This window comes from Lissotriton helveticus, chromosome 12 (assembly GCF_964261635.1).
Source record: "Lissotriton helveticus chromosome 12, aLisHel1.1, whole genome shotgun sequence".
NCBI classification, from domain to species: Eukaryota; Metazoa; Chordata; class Amphibia; order Caudata; family Salamandridae; genus Lissotriton; species Lissotriton helveticus.
In genome coordinates, this window is record NC_136073.1 from 686,246,313 (window position 1) to 686,267,193 (window position 20,881).

Sequence of the window (20,881 nt, forward strand, 5' to 3'; positions counted from 1 at the left end):
TGTCCTGATTAGACCGTTCTTGTATTGAAAACCCAGTTAAGGGGGCATCTGAGTTTGTAGATCTGTGACATGGTGCTTCACTAAATGCTGCTGGAGTTTTCTGTTCATGCATAATAGGCCTGTTCAGGGTTTACAGACATGGAGGCTTAAAACACTGGCTACCCAGCACCATGTATTTTTTCTCTAATTAAGTATGCCATTGTCACCCCTCTAGACTTCTGTGGAAGAGGTTCCTGCTGCCATTGCTCCTTTCCAGGGCCGTGTCCTTATCGGAGTGGGGAAGCTCTTGCGAGTGTATGACATGGGGAAGAAGAAACTTCTGAGAAAGTGTGAAAATAAGGTGAGCAGCAGTCATCTCAATGGTTCTTAATGGAATATTTATCTCTGAATTTTCTTCTAATATATGTGTATGTTTCCCTGCCCATAGTTTTCTCCCATGTCCGATTTCCCAGAGCAAATGCTACAAAATCTGTTTTCTATCTCTCGCTGTTCTATGCCGTTTTTCTGCCTTAAATAGCTAAGAATTATGTTGCACTCTCCCTCACGTTCTGCGCTCTTCTATTCTCCCCCCTCAACTTGTGTTGCTCTTTCGGTCATGTGCTGCTCTTTCATCAGCTTCTCCGCGATGCCCTTGCACCCTGTTGTAATACTCCCACAAACACCCAACCCATTTAGGTTTTTAGTCCCAGCCTCATCACCCATCCCATTTCCCAGCTACTCCCCATGTGATGTTTTAAAGTTTTTTTTGTTTCTTTTTGGAGGACCCGACCACTGCGAAGTGCTGCCAGCAACATGCATCCTTTCACACTTAGCATTCCTTTCATATTTTCTTTTTTAAGATTTTAATATACTGATCTAACTTGAACGGCTGCCATGTTAGATTGGTAAATTAAAACAACCACCAGCATTGCAAAGCATGTATGTGTCACTTCGCAGATGGTCTCGCAGATGGTCTTCTTTGAGTGTGTTAAAATCATCTCAAAATTGCCATTGTTTGCATGTGTACGCATGCAATGGCAAAGATAAATGAACTTAGGGTCGTCAGCAGTCAAGCATTTTGCAGGTTTGTCCTGAAGTTGTCTCCCGCTCTCCTGAGAGGCATTGAAAGAAGCCTGTTTTTCTGTGTTTTGGTTCCCCGCCCCTTCTAACTCTCAAAATACTAGCCGCTCTTTGATGATTATGATCGGTCTGGGATGTGGCTACAAGGGAGGAGATGCTGCATAGATGGGGCTCTTGTACAATGCAGCTTCAGGAGCATGCAATTAAGGCGGTGCCATTCCAGCCACTGTATCTGTGCATGAATACCATGCTGGACACCAGTCCTGGGAGTATGCTGTTGATGTTTATTTCTGAAATTAGGCCAATTTAAAAAGTGCCAACATACTGTGAGATTAGTGGACAAAGGCACATGATGGGTATAATTTAGCCAGTATCATCAAACAGTTTGAGTTGTAGACCCGGGAATGCTACACAGGCATTACATTTTGCACCATACTGCCTTTTGATAAATGTATCAAGAGTGGGCACTTGTCCCTTTCAACCGATAATATCCTGTAGATTATTGTTGGTAGCATGTGTGGCTGTAGATACTCTGCATACTTCTGCCATCTAGTGTTGGGCTTGGATATTTGCAATATATTTTTCTTTAAAAGAAGTCTTTTGAGTTACAAGATATAGTGACTCCTCCGTCAGCTGTCAATGTGCCTGGGTGTGAGAGTCATTCTTTTTTCATGGTTAGTCCCCACTTTTTGCCTGGTTTTGATGTGGTTTCGATTGTAGTGCACATGGTCCCTGCCATCCAGGTCCCCTGTGCCAGTGCTCCTTCCCTAAAAACATATCCCCAAATGATACTTCTACTCCCTGTAAGTACGTAGTAAGTGGTACCCTGGGTGCCTAGGGCCTGGGAACTGAAGAGGGTCACCTGGGACCACCCCATCACTAGGATCATGCCACTGCCCTTGCAGCATGCATGCCCCTGGGAGGGGGGTGCAATGCCAGCCAGCACCGCCTGAGGCACAGGCAATTCACCCCTCTAGCAGACCTTACAGCCCTAAGGCAGGGTGCACTATACCACAGGTGAGGGCATATCTGTATGAGCAGCTATGCCCCAACAATATTGAAGTCCATTCCTTAATAGTGTGAGTGACAGGAAAGTCATAGAGAGTACACGTGCTGGAAACTCGACAACTCTAGTTCCACAGCACCATGAGGGCTTCACTGAACACGGGGGTGATGGGTGCCAAACTACTCCTCTCAATAAATCCACACTGATTCCAGTGTGTGATTTATTGTACCATGTACTCTGAGGGCACCTCAGGTGCCTCCTGAAAACCTGTTAACCCTGGTGGGGTCTCTGACCAGTTGTAGGCAGCCAGCCATCCACCACCAGACATGTTTCTGGACCCCTGGCTAGAGAGCCTCTGTTCCTTGACACCAGAAACAATGCACATACTGGGTAGAGGCGTTGCACCTCTTCGTCGTCGTCGTCCCCCCCCCCCCCCTCCCCGGAAAGGCACGTTGCTCGAGAGAGACACTTCAAAGCCCTGTTGCTTTTGTAATGCGACCTCTAATCTGCTGATGGCAGCCCCTGGTTCAAACCTCCACATTTGGGCGAGAGAACCTGAGGGAAAAGCTTAGTGAGAAAAGGATGTGTGCCCTAATTCATCACCTCCACCCCATAGGTGCTGGAGGCGAAGTAACGCTCATTTTTCAGTGCCCCCCATCTTGCAGATAGTGGGACTAGGACTGTGCCCCCCTCCCCTTTTCACAGGAGGGTGTTGTAAGAAAGTTTTGCAGCGTGAATCTTTCTGGATTCACTCTGCTTTGCATTATTCCGCGGTCTAGTGTTTGGGTCCGTAGCCCAGGTGGGCGTCGCCGTCCCACCTTCTGGTGTACTTCCTGTGACGTCGGCACGCTTCCTGCTGAAGCTCCTACCTTTGGGCGCCATCTTCGGATTCTTTTTTCCGCTGTTGGGTCTGGATCGTCACCGAGAGGCTCCAGAGTTTTTGGAGGAAAAAGACGAATTCTACACGGAAAAGATTGGAGAAGACACAGAGGAACAAGATCACTGAGCCGGGATGACGAAGGAGGAGAACTTCGACTTCCAACGGAGAATGCGCACACAGGGGGCCCCCTGAGCGCAGGAATGGACAAAACACCTTTTAAAATCTGCCGTAACTGCCACCACAAATACGCGCAGAAGGACCAGCACCCGGTCTGCAACCTCTGCCTACCGGTCGACCATGAGAGCAAGGATTGCAACGCCTGCTCAGTCTTCACCCCGAAGACACTCGGGGTTAGAGATAGACAGAGAAGAGCCAACGACACCATGCAAGGCAAAGGCCAACCTCCGTCGCTTCGGAGCCTGGGTCTCTCCAGCGACGAGGAGGACAACATCGCAGAGGGACCAGATGACTACACGGTCGTAGAGACCGATAAGAAAACATCTAACGAGGTAGGAGAGACGTCGACCCCTAAACCCCCGACCGACTCTCGAAAGTCTGAGTCAGACTCTCGAAAAACAGTCTAAGTCCACGAAGGGAGCACCGGCGCCGAAAATCTCGACGGCCGCAGCTGCATCCAAGGACAAACAGCCCAGCGGATCCTTTGAAAAGGACTCCCAGACGGCGAAAACAGGCGAGAAGCCAAGGTCGTCCAAGCACATCCCCGAAAAGGACCGCTCCACTTCGAAGGAGAAGGCCGCTTCGACGTCTGCGCCAAAGATATTAGCCGAAACTTTCGACACCGAAATGGAGAGAAAGAAGAGAAGGCTCGAGGCCGGAATGGATAACATCCTGCAAAGGAAGAGGGAGTTTGACGAGAAAATAAAAAGGTTCACGATTCAGTCAGATGACGATCGTCGAAATAGAAGAGGAAGAGGAGTTTGACGCCGAAGAGCCGCCGAAAACTCCAGAGCCCCAGGAACACCTGGGGAAGAGGGCCTATACAACAAAGAGGAAGGCAACGATGACCAGCGGACGAGTTTTAGCTCGGCGTCCTAGATGGCACAGGACCTGGAGTGGCAGAACCTTGACGCCAAAAGCCCAGAAGAGCCCGTGGAGACGTACCCCTCGATGCCTTCGCCGCCAGATGACATTCGGGTCTACAACATGGTAATCAGGAACGCGGCAACGGCTTATGGAGTCAAACTGGAGGAAGAAAAAACAAAGGCATGCTTCCTCTTAGAGACCATGCTCTCCACTCAAACAAGGATGATCCCAAGTGTCCTGGACCAAGGGAGGGAGGCATTCAAAGACCCAGTGACCTGCAGGTCTGTCACACCTAGGACGGAGAAGAAATACAAGCACTCCTCTAAGGACCCCCTACATCCAGGGATCCGTCACGGCAGACTTGATTATTGCGGCAACAGCCAGGAAAAGGGTAAACTTGCCAACAACCTCAGGCCCACCACCAGACAAAGAAGCAGGATGGACCTAACTGGGAGGAAAATAGAGAGGAATGCAGCTGTACACTGGTGCATTGCAAACTCCAATACCCTACTAAACAGACACCAGTACCAGCACTAGGATGAGGTCGGACAGCTGCTCAAGCACCTCCCTGAACAATACCAACAAAGAGCGTCGCACCTGATGGAGGAAGGAAAAAATATAGCAAATTCCTGCCTGAAATCAGCCTTGGATGGGGCTAACACATCCAGCAGGCTTATGATGATCGAGGTCACAGAAAGAAGGCATGCCTGGCTGAGGATCTCAGGCTTCAAGCCGGAAGTACAGTACAACATTCTGAGCACTCCCTTCAATGGAGAAACACTGTTTGGGGCACCGGTGGATGAAAAACTCACCCAGCTCAAGAAAGAAAATGAGACTGCAAGAGGTCCATGGGGGCATTACAGTTCAGAGGAATGAGAAGGGGTACCCTGACACGGAGACCAAACGGAAGGGGGGAAACCAGCTGGGAACGTCACACCAGACATTTCAGCAGGCCTACCAGGGTGACAATCAAGCACAGCAGGGCCAGCAGAAACAAACCTGCCAGTACCAGCCTCTGGGCCAGTCCTTTCGTGGGAGGGCGAATGGACGAGGCCAAACAAGAAGAGGGGGCCAGCAACCCACCTCAAAGTGACTCCGTCCTGCAAAGCGTGCCCACCCACACGACCTCTCCGAGGGTGGGGCACAACAAGGTCAACAAAAGAGGGTTACACGAACCAAACATCAACGAACATTTAACACCAGTAAGAGGCAAGCTAAAACATTTCTTCCAGGAATGGAAGAAGATAACCACGGACAAATAGATACTCAACATCATACAGTTTGGATACTGCATAGAACTGGAAAAGTAACCACCAAACAGAAAACCAAAAAGGAAGGCGCACTCAGCAAAATAACTAGCGCTACTCCTAGAGGAAGCACAAGAACTCCTCCAAAAGGAGGCCATCGAACCAGTTTCTTTCAGAGAAAGAAACAAGGGAGTGTACTCAAACTATTTCCTAGTACCGAAAGTGGACGAAACGCTAAGACCCATCCTGGATCTAAGGTTCCTAAACCAGACATGAAAATTCAAAATGACATCCCTACAAGAGGTCATTCCTCAGATAAGAGACGGAGACTTCATGTCCACCATAGACCTCAAAGATGCCTACCTACACATTCCCATGAACAGGCAGCACAAACATCTACTATGATTTACCATCAACAAAGAACACTACCAGTTCACAGCCATAGGACTAAAATCCACACAAGGGTCTTCACCAAGTGTCTCGCTGCCGTGGCAGCGCACCTACGGAGGGAAGGGACTCATGTATACCCTTACCTCGACGACTGGCTAATAAAAGCAAGTTCCCACAGGACATGCAAGGAACACGCACAGCGGGTCACAAAAACACTGACAAGCCTGGGATTCTCCATATACTGGGGGAAGTCCTCAATGGAACCAGAGCAAGTGAAGATCTTCCTAGTTGCACAGATCAACACAATACAGAGCAAGGTGTTCCCCAGTGACAAGAGAACACTTGCCCTGCTGACGGAGGCACGCCACTACCAGAAGAGGCGAGCTCTGACAGTGAGGACAGCGATCAAGATCATGGGGATGATGGCGTCCTGCATACACCTTGTCCCCAATATACGGCTCCACATGAGACCATTCCAGGAATGGCTGCAACAACAGTGGTCACAAACTACAGGAAGTTGGGAAGATCTAGTGGTTGTAACGCACGCAGTGCAAGAGAAGATAACGTGGTGGAACAAGGAGAACATAACAAAAGGGAAGCGTTAAACACCACCAACCCCAATGGTGACCATCACCACAGACGCATCCCAGATGGGATGTGGAGCACACATGAACAAGCTCAAGGTGAGGGGTCTGTGGACTCCAGCAGATACGGTCAGACACATCAACTACCTGGAACTAAAGACCGTGCTCCTCGCCCTGAAGGCCTTCCATAAACAACTGTACAACCAGAGAGTGTTGATACAAACAGACAACACAACAACGATGTTCTACATCAACAAACTGGGAGGAACACAATCAGTCGCACTATCCAACCTAGCACAGGAAATATGGAGATGGGCCATCCCACTCCAAATAGACCTACTAGTCATACACCTACCAGGAAAGGACAGTGTGGAAGCAGTCAGGCTCAGCAGACCGACATCAGCGTCCCACGAGTGGGATCTCAATGCACAGGACACGCAAAGGCTGTTCAGGAGGTGGGGAACACCAACAATAGACCTATTTGCGACACACCAGAATGCAAAATGCCGGTACTTCGCAACCAGAGGAACAATCCCAGGGGAATGCCCTATGGATAAGCTGGTCAAAAAACATTTGCCTACGCTTTTCCCCCCGATACCACTGATACACAGGATACTCAGCAAGTGCAGAACCAGCAACATGACCCTGATCCTTGTGGCACCACAGTGGGCAAGGCAGACCTGGTACTCCCAAATAATGGAAATGGCACAGGGACCACCCCACAAGTTCGGGAAAAGAAAAGATTTACTCCATGCGAAACTGAGAAGTACTACACCCAGAGCCAGAGAGCCTCAGCCTAGCTGCATGGCTCCTGAAGACATAGTTTGCACACCTAAGACTACCGGAGAGCACTCTGCGGGTGCTACGGGAGGCAAGGAGACCTACCACAAGAAGGTGCCTTGTGACAAAATGGAAAAGGTTAACACACAGGTGCAGCAAAGAGAAGCTACACAAGAAAATGACAAGGAAATCAACGGTGCTAAAATATCGAACACACCTGCTGAAAGCAAAACTAAGTTCATCCTCGCTAAGAGTACACCTAGCAGCGATAGTAGCCTACACAAGAGGAGAGACAGGAAAGAGCTTATTTACATCACAGATAGTAAAGAGATTCCTGGAAGGGGCAAAAAGGATCGCACCACCTAAGAGGATGCTGTCACCGGCATGGACCCTTAATTTAGTTCTAACAGAGCTCAGGAAAGCGCCCTTTGAACCCATTCATAAGGCTTCACTACAAATGCTGACAATGAAGACAGCCTTTCTGTTGGCAATCACCGGGCTGTGCAGGGTAAGCGAGCTGCAAGCACGGACGCTACAAGAACCCTACATCCAAAATACACAATGACGGTGGTAATGAGAATGGACCCACACTTTATGCCAAAGGCGGTGTGAACCAAACAATACAAATACCGAGCTTCTTTCAGAAACCATCCACAAGCGCAGAGAGGGCACTGCACACTGGACGCTAGAAGGGCAGTAATGCATTACATGGAAAGAACAAAAGAGCACAGGAAGACAAAGCAGTTCTTTGTGTCTTCGCAACCAGTTTCCTGGGTAGACCAGTAACAAAAGACACCATCGCACGATGGATTGCACAAACGATACAATTCTGCCATAAACAGGCAGGGCAAGAACTAACAGAGGGGGCACAAGCCCACTCGACCAGAAGAAAGGGAGCAACAATAGCCTTCCTGGCTAACACACCCATTCAAGACATATGCCTGTGGCAACATGGGCTTCAGTGCACTCGTTCACTAAGCACTACTGCGTGGATATACAAATGAACAAGGAAGCACAAGTAGGACAGAAGGTGCTTCAACATATTCAATAACCAACACTCATCTTCCACCCAGCCGCCACAAACATAACAAACCGCTACAAAGTCTATGCACAGCATAGTGAATCCAGAAAGATTCATGCTGGAAAACAAATAGTTTCTTACCTGTCGGTGTAGTTTTGCAGCTTGAAGATCTTTCTGGATTCACTAGCGAACCCACCCACCTCCACCAGAAAGATGAGGCAGGAGAAGAAGGTGGAAATACAAGGTATGAAGTACAAACCGACACTTTAAGAGACAAGATGATAAATCATTTACTTTAAGGAATAACTTGAGAACATTGCCAAGGATTCACGAACAGATCACGAAAAAAAGAATCCGAAGCTGGCGCCCAAAGGTGGGAGCTTTAACAGGAAGCGTGCCAACGTCATGGGAAGTACACCAGAAGGTGGGACGTCGACGCCCACCTGGGCTACAGACCCAACCACTAGACCGCGGAATAATGCACAGCATAGTGAATCCAGAAAGATCTTCAAGCTGCAAAACTACACCGATAGGTAAAAAACTATTTGTTCCCTCTTTTTGCATGGTTCCCCTTACTTTTTACTTAACTGCTGATGTACTTTGACTGAGTGTTCTCTGGGCTCCTGCCAAACAGGTACCCAGGGCCTATGTACTTTCCCTAAAACTGCATTGAAAATAAAACCCAATTGGCACCCACTTTGGCCCCAGGTCAGCCCCTTGTAAATGGTACCACAGGTACCAAGGGCACTTTGGCAGAGAAGGCCTCTAAGGGTTGCAGCACTTATTGTGCCACCTTAGAGGCCCTGTACCTTTACACACACACACACTGCCTTTGCAGGCTGCGTGTTTTGGTGCAGGACAAAGTGAAGAGTCGACATGGCACACATCCCTGTGTGCCATGCCTACAACCCAATGGCCTGGCATTGATCAGCTACCTCTCTAGCTGGGTGCACTATACCAGTGGTGAGGGTACAGGTGCATGAGCCCTGTACCCCTACAGTGTCTATGCCAATTTGTAGACATTGTAAGTGCAGTTATGCCATTTGAGAGTATATGGTGCTAGGAGTTTTCCATTACGAACTCCAAGGTACCATAATGGCTTTACTGAAAACTGGGAAGTTTGGTATCAAACTTATCAGCACATTAAACCCACACTGATGCCAGTGTGGGATTTAATATAAAATGCACACCGAGGGCATCTTAAAGGTTCCCCCTGAAACACGACCTAACACTAGTGTCCAGGCTGAGTGGCTGCTCCCCAGCTGCTACCACCAGACATTTTTGTGGACCCTTCGGTCGAGAGCCTGCTGCTCTCAGGGATCTGAAACCATGCACGTCCTGGGACGAGGTGCAAAGCCTCCATCCCCAGGATGGGCAGGGTCCACAAAGGGGAAGCTTCAAAGGCTTGCCACCTTTGTGAGCTTCCCCAGGCCTTTTGCTGCTTCCAGCAACTGGCCCCCACCTGTTCTGACCCTCACTTTGGGTGGAAGAATCGGCGGGGTGGCATTAAGGTGGGTGTAGAAGCCCAAGGCCAAGTAACTCATTGTTACCCTTTAACGCCCCCCTAAACCTAGTGTTTAGGTGCCTCTCCCAGACCCTGAAAACAGATCTATGATGACCTAAGAAGTCCGGACACAGAAGAACTGCACCACCATGAGAGAAGTAGGACCAGTGACGACTCTGCTCCAGCCCTGCCGGCCTGTCTGTTGCCTTTCGTCTCTACTACAAAAAGACGACTTGTTCTGCAGGCCCAGCGACCTGCAAAGCCCTGGGAGTACTGCCTGCAGTTGATAAAGACTCAAAATCTCCTGTGGACACTGGACGTGTCCAGAAGGAACCATCTACAAAGAAAATAACTCTGCCCTGAGAAAACGCAAATTCCCCTCCGGATCCACCTCTGCACCCAACGCCCATGGCCTAAGTCCAAGTGGCCCACGGGTACTGTGAAGGTTCCCCAGCACTTCTGAGCACGATTCCATTGTGGGCTGACCCCTGCCGGACTCTACCTCGACGCCTGCAGCCTCAACTCAGACTACCCCTGACAGTGACCTGCCCGGTAAGCTGTTTTCCTACGCCTAAGGACACCCCTGGGCTGTGGGAATCCCGACCGACAATGTCCCTACGTCCCCAAGCATCTGTTCTTCCCTGGGCAGCTGTGGGTTTTCTTCGTCTGGCCTCCTGGCCTGAGCCTGCAGCCTTTCTTCACCCTCGATCTCCCCCATTGAAGTGCATTGAAGCCCAAAGCTGTGTTGGCACTCTGCACCTGGCTGCCCCTGTGCTGCTTAGGGTGTAAGTTTGCTGCCTCCTTGTGGCCCCCCTTGTATTTGCCTTAACTCCAACAGATCGACCTCTGACACCTCTTTACTCACACGTGAACAGTGCATCTTCGAGAACCCCTAGTCGCCATTGGTAAACATTGGACACTGACCCCGAATCTCACATCTGCACCCGGCAGCCCTTGTGCTGCTGGTAGTGCTTGAGTCATGTCTTTTATTAATCACTGGGTGCATAAATAATGTCTTGCGCTCCTCTGTTAGGCCTAAGGCTGCTTGCCCACACTACCACAAATAGAGCACTTTGGGTGTACATCAAGCCCTGTGCATTTCTGGGTAATCTCTGGTCTTTGTGCAAGATATAACCACTTAGTGGTATACCATATACAGAGCTAGCTTCCTACTGTCGTACAGGATTGAAGGTGTTGTCTACGACAAGGGACTTCCTGGGCATATGACTGATGTCACACAAGGAGGGACATGGCACTAAATGGTCAACTAACGCAGCCAAACATGTGAGAGTCAAAGGACTAAAACAGATTTATGGACACAATGGTGTGTAGCAAGTGAATCCACGTTTGTCTGTGCCAAGACACTCAGCCTGCAATGGCAGCCTGCGTGACTTAGGTGAGGGGTCCTTTAGGGTGGCCCAATATGTGCTGAAAGCCCTTAGGGACCCTCTTCGGTACCTCAGGTTGTCGCTATTTGCTAAAGATTTACAAAGGGTGCTAATGGTATTGCCAATTGGGGTACAATTGCACAGTTTATGGAAAGATCTGGCACTGTGGACCTGGATGCAACTCGGTGCAACTCCTTTCAGAATCGCATCAAATGGCAGGTAAAAGGTGGAGGTGAACAATTCAAAAAGGGGCACTTTCCTACAGATAACGGTTAATCTTAGTGGTGTTGATTCAACATTTGGTGGGTAAATTATTTAACATGGACACCTTTTCTTCCCACCTAGAGAATTGACAATCTTTGGTAACATGTATGGTCTTAAACAAGTGTATTCTCTTATGCATGCTAATAACCTTTATACAGCTTGTGATCTTTCACACCTGCTTGCATCTTCTGGCCTGTGTTTGGTCCCAAAACACACACAGAAAATGACTACTCTTCTCAGCAGGAGTTCGATATGTTAAGAGGCATCCCAAAATTGAAACCTTTCCTTTATTTTACAGCATCTGGCAAACTTCATTTCTGGCATCCAGACCATCGGTCACCGGGTAATTGTATCAGACATTCAAGAGAGCTTCATATGGGTTCGCTACAAGAGGAATGAGAACCAGCTCATCATCTTCGCCGATGATACTCACCCTCGCTGGGTCACCACAGCCTGCCTCCTGGACTACGAAACTGTGGCTGGTGCAGACAAGTTTGGAAACATCTGTGTGGTGAGTTCATAGGTTGCATTCCCTCAGGTCACTGGTGATAGCACTTAACCTTTTCATGTTAATATACCTGTAAATAACTCTGCTTCAGGCGAAGATAATGGGTCTAATTGACTGTGATAGTCTCCTGTCTTTCCAGTTGGGACCGTAAGGACTGGTGCAGTCATTTAAAAAAAAAAAAATAATAATCTGTGGCAAGTAGTTTCAGCATCTTGGACTTTGTAGAGGGCTTCGCCAAACATTTTGCTCTCACCTCTATTTTTAGTGATCTAATTCTCAAGTTTGCCTTTTTTTCTTCTCGACAAGTAATTTTCGTACTTTTTAATCAGAATTCGAAAAATAAATGCTGTGTTTATTTAAATAAAGAGTGATGGACCTGGTCCCATTCTCTGTCTATGAGCTGTTAATCTATGGAATTTATTATTTAAACATCTTCTCTGTGGCCTTTTATACTGAAGGAAAAGCAAATATCCTGGCGCTCCTCACCAATGACATTCAGTCTTTACGCCCATTGTCAACAAGTGGGTAGTTCCTGTTGCAACACAGATCAGTCACCAGTGTCCACAATCTACTTTCTGGGAGCAGAACATTTTCTCTAGGGAAACCTCTGTGTCTATGCTGGTCGAAAACAATGAATGTATGCCTTTCTACCCTCCAATTTTACTCATAGAGCTATAGAAGAATTGCGATTCTCCTATTACCATGACCAAAGAATCTGGATTTCATTAAAGACACGGAGGCTAACATTATGCATTATTCCTTTAATGCAACTTCAAGCAGCCATTTTAAAGTTAATACATCACAAAGCAACGCTCTAGAATACTCAAATGCCACATTTGCAACAAGGCTAGCTATATCTGCCTCTATTAAATGCAATTTAAGTCAGAGTTCAGGTATTATGAAAAAGATAAGCTTCTTCTTTAGGAACTGATGAATTCCAAAGGAACAAAAGGTATGCTGCCGAGACTTGCTTGGAGGGAAGATGAAGTAATCTTAGGACTCCAGGAGAGATCCTGCATCTTGTGGAGGAACCAATTACGTTGAATTATCTGAAAAAGGATAACTTATTAAAAATGTGCACTAATAAGCCCTATGAAAAAGGAGAAAAGCGTATTACATAACTGAGATGTTTCCTCATTATACATCCATTTTTTTATTCTAATCTTCAAACAAATGCAAATAAAGTAAATTAAAATGAATTAATAACATGCTATAATAAGAGTCCACTCCTGGGAGGGGAGGGTTGGGATAATGTTAGAAATCCAGATTCTCTGGTCATGGTAATAGAAGAATCGCAATTTCATTACAAGACCGGAGGCTACCATTATGCATGTTGGTAGTCTAGTGAAACTACATCAGACATACATTCTACAGGTTTGCAGTAATGTTTTGCAAAGCTATAGGAACTGGACCAGTCTGCCGTTTTAAGAAGATCTAACTTACCTCCTTTCCACAAAGATTCGCTAGCCATACCGCCTCTCAAAGAAAGTGCTTGAAATCAACGCCTGCCATTTGCATAGCTAGTTTAACCCATATAATTATAGAGGAAGAGCGGACTGGTTTGAAGGGTTTGACAAAGGAAATAAGAAGCTGGTTTGAACCAGCAGTGCAATGTTGCAATGTTTGTTCATCCTTGCATCATACTCCTTCATTCAGTCTACAACACACGTCTTTGGGCAAGCATCAAACCTAGGGTAAAGATCATGTCGGAGATGGTTTTAGTTTTTTTTTTCTTTTTTTTTTTTAAAGAGTTTTATATAGCGCGAACTTGAACCGAATCAGTTATCAGAGCGCTTTACATAGCACCAGTTACGTTACATGAGGACACACTTTCATTTTTTTAGGCACGGGGAGATTAAGTGATTTGCCCAGAATCACAGGGGGTTTTTGGCGTCGTTACCGAGACTCGAACCAAGTTCCCGAGGTCGAGCGCCTTAGCCGTTAGGCCAACCCCTCTCCCCTCCTTTTTCTTTTGATAATTTCAAATCTTGACACTGAAGGAGTCATGTGATCTATTGGTCATTTCCAGTGCTTTAACATCTGAAACCCTACAACATAATATTAGACGTATGAGAGAAGCTAGTTTAATAGAATGTTTATTATCTAGCAGATTATTATTGGGTCAGTTACAAAATAGGTCAAGTAATAATTTTACGTCCGTAGTGTTTCGTATTTAGGTTAAGGTCTTTTAAGCCTGATGCTTTTCCTAATCCTGCATATTATAGAATTCTTACCAATAGATCTACCATTTAAAAGGTAATGACCTGCAGAAATGGCTGATCTATAGCAGTTAATTCATCTATAAGTAAGACCTCTTTTAAATTGTTCGACAAGAAAGTTGGCTACATGTATGATAGGAGCCTCCACGGAATCCAGGTTCCTTTCCAAGCACCAACGAACCCATATTTTCCAGATAACGTTTTATCTATAGTGGGTACCGGGGGCCCAGGATTCTTGTAGGAGAGAAGAAGCCTGCGCCGAAAGGGCAGAGATTTCATTGGCTTGCCTGACACTTTCCAAGCAAGAAGGTGCAAAGTCCCGTTCTGAATAAGGGGATGTTCTAAATCGTCTTTCTCTTAGGAGGCCTGTTGAAGCTTGGAGAAGAAAGGGTATTTAGTAAGTTAATTCCAAGGTCGTTGGAAACCAAGGTTGGGACGGCCAAAAGGGGGTTATTAGGATTATCCAGTATTAGGGTATCTTTCATAGATTCACATGCCTGAATCATTCCCCGTCGTCGAGGCGGGAGTCCCACGGTAAATAAAATATATAATAGCAGTGCCTAAAATTTCTTGTAGTAGGCTGGAAAAGCCTAAAGGCCTAACTAGGCCTCAAAACTTAGCAGCCTATCTACATCATTATGTAAAAAGACCTGAAATATTAGCCTCAGCCAATCAGCTGTCCTCACCCTCTAGAACCTTCCCAGCTCAGGCAGTTCTCCTCAGATTTTCACCGCACTTCGTGTGTAAGGGAGTCTCCCTGAGTGCCTACTCAGTTTTTTGGATTTTCAAGCTTATAATGTCTGAAAGGAAAGCTCTTTTCAAACCTTGTGGAACCTGCTTCAAGAAGAGAGTCCATGTGGATGACAAGCACTCGGATTGTATTTATTGCCTGCACCCTTCACATGTGGTGAAGGACTGTAGAATTTGCCGTACCTTCCCTCAGAAAACCATCAGGGATAGGGAGGCAAGGGTTCTTTTGTGGCTAAAGTCTTCATCCACAGATGAGGAGGACAAAGCCTCAACTTCTAGCAAGAGAGCTAGATCCACGGACAATGCTTCTCCTGAGAGAAAGAAAATGTTGAAAACCTCTCAGAAAGCTTCAGAACCCTCTAAGAGTGCATCGGCTTCTTCACATGTGAGTACTACCCAGGCCAAAACTATATCTCTGGTGTCTGTACCTACTACTACTTGGACTTCTACCTCCTCTTCTACTTCTGTGGTTACCACTTCAGCTATCACGTCACCTTTGATGTCTGTACCACCTTTGATATCAAAAACCAAGTCACAGTCTTTGAAATCCTTCTCTATGAAGGCTCCATCGACTAAACCGTCTGCTCCGTCGACGACCGCAAGGCCGTCGTCGACGAAGACATTGTCTCCAAAGGACTCGTCGTCATCAACGAAGACATCATCGACGACCTCGTCGACGAAGATTTCGTCGACGAAGACACCAACATCGGACACGTTGACGAAGGCATCGTCGACGAAAGCACCATCGACGACCCCGACGACGAAGGGCTCGTCGACGAAGACACCATCGACGGTCCCGTCGACGAAGGACTCGTCGACGAAGACACCATCGACGGTCCCGTCGACGAGGGACTCGTCGACGAAGACACCATCGACGGTCCCGTCGACGAGGGACTCGTCGACGAAGGCGACGGCATTATCGACGGTCTCAACGTCGAAAGACACGTCAACGACAATACCTTTGACGACCTCGTCGACGGCAAGGTCTTTAGCATTGGCAGCGCCGTCAACGGAGAATCCGTTTACTGGGACTTCTGCTCATAGGCTGCACGGTTCCCCGCCAGCAAAGATTCAATTCACTCATTTTCAAATGAAAACTTATAAAAGGCAGGATTATTCACATATTTCTCCGCTTTTGCCATCGCACATTTTGGAGACATACATGCAAGGAGTGTCAGATGAAGGGGAAGAGGATGATGACCCCTTTGGGATTGCCTGTCACCCTTCTCAATTGCATATTAAACTTCAAGAGGATGATGAAGAGGAGGTTCAGGAGCAATATACGCATGACGTCTATTCCACACCATATCAGTCACCTCATTCTAGACTTCCTCGGTCTGAGGATACAGCACATTTACCAACTTCCTTAATACAGGATTTGCAAGCTATGTTGGCAGATTATCGCCAGAGATTTCCACCCAATGAGGGTGCGCCCGCTGGGTCATCTGCTCCGGTTCCTGGGCCACGACCTCCGTCGCCAAGAGCTCCTTTGTCACCACAACCACGTACTTCACCAATTCCTCAGGTTGTGGACAGTTCGTCCTCTGATGGTGATGAAAGTAGAGAGGAGGGAGAATTACCGGATAACACTCCAGTGGACCCGTGGGAGGATTATGTCATCCCTACACCTTCTCCGCCTCCTCCCCGTCCTTCAGACTCTCCGCCTGAAGATATTGGGGGTTTTCACAATATTATGCAGAGAGCTGCTAATAGATTTGAATTGGTTGTCACAGTTGAGCAGTCGGGCTGCTTTTTACATGACTTTAAGGAGGGGTATAGGAGAGTGATCAGAGCCATACCTATTATTGACTATATATGGAAGGAAGGCCTCAACATAATGAAAACACCAGCTTCCATTCCAGCAGTTTTGCAGAGGATAGACAAAAAGTATCGAGCACCATCCGATACTCCTGCTTGTTTAATCGGCCATCCTCGACCGGATTCGGTTATTTCTCAGGCTGCGCAGCAAAAGTCCAAAAATCCTTCTGCTCCCATCTCAACGCCACCTGACAAGGAGGGAAGAAGGCTTGATGCCATTGGGAAGAAATTTTCAGCAAACGCAGCAGCATCCATTAAAGCGGCTAATTCTTTAGCTATCCTGGCTCGTTATGATAGACAAATGTGGTCTGAGCTCACGGAATATCTTGAGCTGATCCCGGAGGATCAACAAATGGATGTACGCAGAATTGTGCAGGAAGGCGAAAGGGCGGCCTCAGAAATTATTGATTGCGCCCTAGACATTTCTAATACCAACTTTAGACAATTGGCTGGAGCAATTGTGCTTAGACGTCAAGGTTGGCTCAAGGCTACCACTTTTAGACCTGAGGTCCAAACCAAAATCTTGGACATGTCTTTCGATGGTGAGTCATTGTTTGGAAAGCACATTGATGACGCTTTATTGGCAATTGAAACCGATACCGATACAGCGAAATCTCTGGGAACCCTGCAATACAAGAGGGGGTCCTTTAGAGGTGCAAGAGGTCGTGGTTACTCCTCCAGAGGAAATTATTCAAACCAACAAAATCGACAGTATCAATCTTCCTACAACAAGCCCTACTACCAATCTTCTAACCGGCAGTCTGCTTCTGGTTCTTTCTCTCGGCAAGGAGGGAAACGGCGCTCAGGCAATCAAGGGAGAGATTCTAACAAGCGCCAATGAGCTTTGCCGGATGTCGGCCACCCCTCTTTCCCTTCCCGTGGGCGCCAAGATTTCCGCCTTTTACCATCATTGGCGGAAGATAACTTCAGATCAGTGGGTCCTGGATTTGGTCAGAAAGGGACACACTTTGGAGTTTTTACAAAAGCCTCCCACAACGCCGCCCAGGGGTCCCCCTCCCCCTCGCCTGCGCTTACTCTTCAAAGAAGCCTTAAAGATGCTACGCAAGAACGCAATAGAACTAGTCCATCCTTCTCAGAAAGGGCTGGGCTTTTATTCACGCTTCTTCCTTGTGGAGAAAAATTCAGAAGAGTGGCGTCCAATATTGGATCTGCGCAAACTCAACAAATATCTAAAGAAACAGAGTTTCCGCATGGTAACGTTGAAGGACATTCTGAATTGTCTCAACGAAGGAGACTTTCTGGCTTCTCTGGATATGCAAGACGCATATTTTCACATCCCTATTCACCCGAACCACCGCAAATTCCTAAGGTTTCAAGTGGCCGGCGTCCATTTCCAATTCAAAGTCCTCCCGTTCGGCCTCAAATCGGCCCCCAGAATCTTCACGAAATGCCTGGCTCCAGTAGCTGCAATGTTGAGGTCCCTGGGACTCCAGGTGTTCCCATACCTCGACGACTGGCTGTTAAAGGGTCCAACCAGTCACTCGACCATGGAGGCAGTCAACAGAACACTTTCACTGTTCTCGAATCTAGGACTGACCCTCAATTCTCAAAAATCTCAGCTCCAACCTCGTCAACGATTGACTTTTCTGGGTGCAGTCTTGGACACCAGCCAGTGCAAGGCATACTTGACAAAGGAGCGCCAAAACAAGCTCGTCAAACTGGCAAAACAAATATCCGCAAAAAAGTCGCTTTCAGTTCGGATATATGCTTCCCTTCTGGGGATGTGTTCATCTGCGATCAATCTCATTCCTATGGCAAGACTCAGAATGAGACCGTTGCAGGAGGAGTTGCTTCGTCAGTGGAAGCAGGTCGAGGGATCATTCGACGACCGCATCAAAGTCACTGTCAAAATGAAACAGGCTCTTCTCTGGTGGTCGAAGACGCACAACTTGTCGCCGGGCCTCACCTTCCTCCAAGAGATTCCGGACTTCACTCTGACTACGGATGCGTCCATGGAAGGTTGGGGAGGTCACCTTCAGGACCTTCAGATCCAGGGAAGATGGTCTCATCAGTACCAACAGATGCACATCAACATATTGGAACTCAGGGCCATTTTTCTTTCCCTGCAAGCTTTTCTACCAAGGATCGTGAATTCGTCCGTCCTGGTGCGCACGGTCAATACCACCAGCATGTTCTACATAAACAAACAGGGAGGAACGAAATCTCTTACCCTGTCACTGCAAGCTCAGGAGATGTGGGAATGGGCCTTAAGTCACAGCATATCCCTCAAAGCAGAGCATGTTCAAGGTGTTCGAAACTCTCTAGCAGACAGTCTCAGCAGAACTTTTGTGGACTGTCACGAATGGGAACTCGAACAACATCAAGTAGACACAATTTTTCGCCTTTGGGGGAGACCAACGCTGGATTTGTTTGCCACGCAGCAAAACAGCAAGTGCCTGTTTTATGCCAGCAGGTTCCCAGGACGGGGGTCAAGAGGAAATGCCCTCCTCATGAGATGGACCGGAATGTTTGCGTACGCTTATCCTCCGATTCCGCTCATTCCGAAAGTCCTGCAAAAGATGAAGAGGGAACACTGCACTCTCATCCTCATTGCTCCACGTTGGCCAAGACAATATTGGTTTCAAGAGCTTCTCCTTCTGTCTCAACAGCCTCCGTTTCGGCTCAAACCGACAATGTCGATGCTGACAAGAGAGGGCGGTCAGATCCAACATCCAGATCCTCAATCGCTGCACTTGCACGCTTGGCTCCTGATTTCCTAGAGTTCAAAGACCTAAACATTCCCTCGGAATGCAGAAAGATATTGTCGCAAGCACGTGCGCAAAGTACCATCAAAACATATCGTTTCAAGTGGAAGAGGTTTTGTTCATGGTGTGGAGATAATGCCGTTCATCCGCTGCAGGCTCCTCCTGAAGCCATCCTTCCATACCTGCTTTCTCTGGCTAAATCAGGTCTAGCCTTTTCTTCTATTAAAGTACATCTGGCAGCAATATCCAGATTCAGGAAGAACTCCGGCAAACCATCCTTATGTTCTTCTTCCTTGATCATACAATTCCTTAAAGGACTATTCAGAGCTTTTCCTCCAGTTCGTCCTCCTCCTCCGGAATGGGATCTTAATGTAGTCCTTTCCCAACTTCTTAAAAGGCCTTTTGAACCAATCCATAAAGCGGAACTGAAGTTTCTGACTTGGAAAGTTGCAATCCTGTTGGCTCTTACTTCTGCTCGCAGAGTTAGTGAAATACAGGCGTTCACTATTACTCCCCCTTTTCTGCAATTCTCTAAGGACTTTGTTACACTTAGGACCAACCCTAAATTCATTCCTAAAGTGCCAACTCAATTCCACATTAATCAACCGGTCAAACTCAGAACCTTTTTCCCGGATCCAAAAACTCCTGCAGAGAGGGTTTTACATTCTCTAGATGTCAAAAGGTGTCTGAAATTCTATCTGCAAAAAACGAAAGACATACGTAAATCTACACAACTGTTTGTTGCCTATGGAAGACCCACCTTCGGTCAAGCTGTCACAAAAGCAACTATTGCCAGGTGGTTGTCTTCCACAATTACCTTCTGTCATGACAAGGCCAATAGACCTTTATCAAGGAAGGTCAAAGCTCATTCCACAAGAACAGTGTCGACATCTACGGCCCTTTTCGCTGGAGTGACTCTAGAGAACATTTGCCGAGCTGCTACTTGGAAAAGTGTGCACACTTTTACCGAACATTACTGTCTGCAGTCGGCAGTTCAAGATGACACAGCTGTTGGTGATGCAGTGCTGCAGCATCTTCTTCACTAAGGTTGGAAAGATTATATATTTTAAACTTTACATATTTATAATGCTGTCCTATCTGTTATATTTGAAGGTTTTGATACATATGTTATGTTAACATGTTTTGTACTCTATTACCTTCCTGGTTGTGTGGGGATTGATTTATGTTTTCTTTGTCTCCCACCTTCCTCTATCGACAGACATGATGTTACTGCTTGCTATTCTGATTCAGGCATGTGAATCTATGAAAGATACCCTAATACTGGATAAGAAAACGAGTTACTTACCTGTAACTACGGTTATCCAGTATTGGTATCTTTCATAGATTCACATGCACCCACCCTCCTCCCCGGTAGGGCAGTTCTGGCTATGGATACTAATTCTCACTTGTGCTGGGAAAATCTGAGGAGAACTGCCTGAGCTGGGAAGGTTCTAGAGGGTGAGGACAGCTGATTGGCTGAGGCTAATATTTCAGGTCTTTTTACATAATGATGTAGATAGGCTGCTAAGTTTTGAGGCCTAGTTAGGCCTTTAGGCTTTTCCAGCCTACTACAAGAAATTTTAGGCACTGCTATTATATATTTTATTTACCGTGGGACTCCCGCCTCGACGACGGGGAATGATTCAGGCATATGAATCTATGAAAGATACCAATACTGGATAACCGTAGTTAC

At 47.1% G+C, this 20,881-nt stretch overlaps 1 protein-coding gene across 5 annotated transcripts in view; it reads left to right on the forward strand.

Annotated features, from left to right (window-relative positions):
- SF3B3 (splicing factor 3b subunit 3) overlaps positions 1–20,881 on the forward strand; it is a 126,519-nt gene that overhangs the window by 97,849 nt on the left and 7,789 nt on the right. For all 5 annotated transcript variants that reach the window (XM_078671197.1, XM_078671198.1, XM_078671195.1 and 2 more), the window contains 2 exons: positions 215–340; positions 11,466–11,678. In XM_078671197.1, coding sequence (XP_078527323.1) covers positions 215–340; positions 11,466–11,678 — 339 coding nt within the window. The remainder of the gene's footprint in view (positions 1–214; positions 341–11,465; positions 11,679–20,881) is intronic.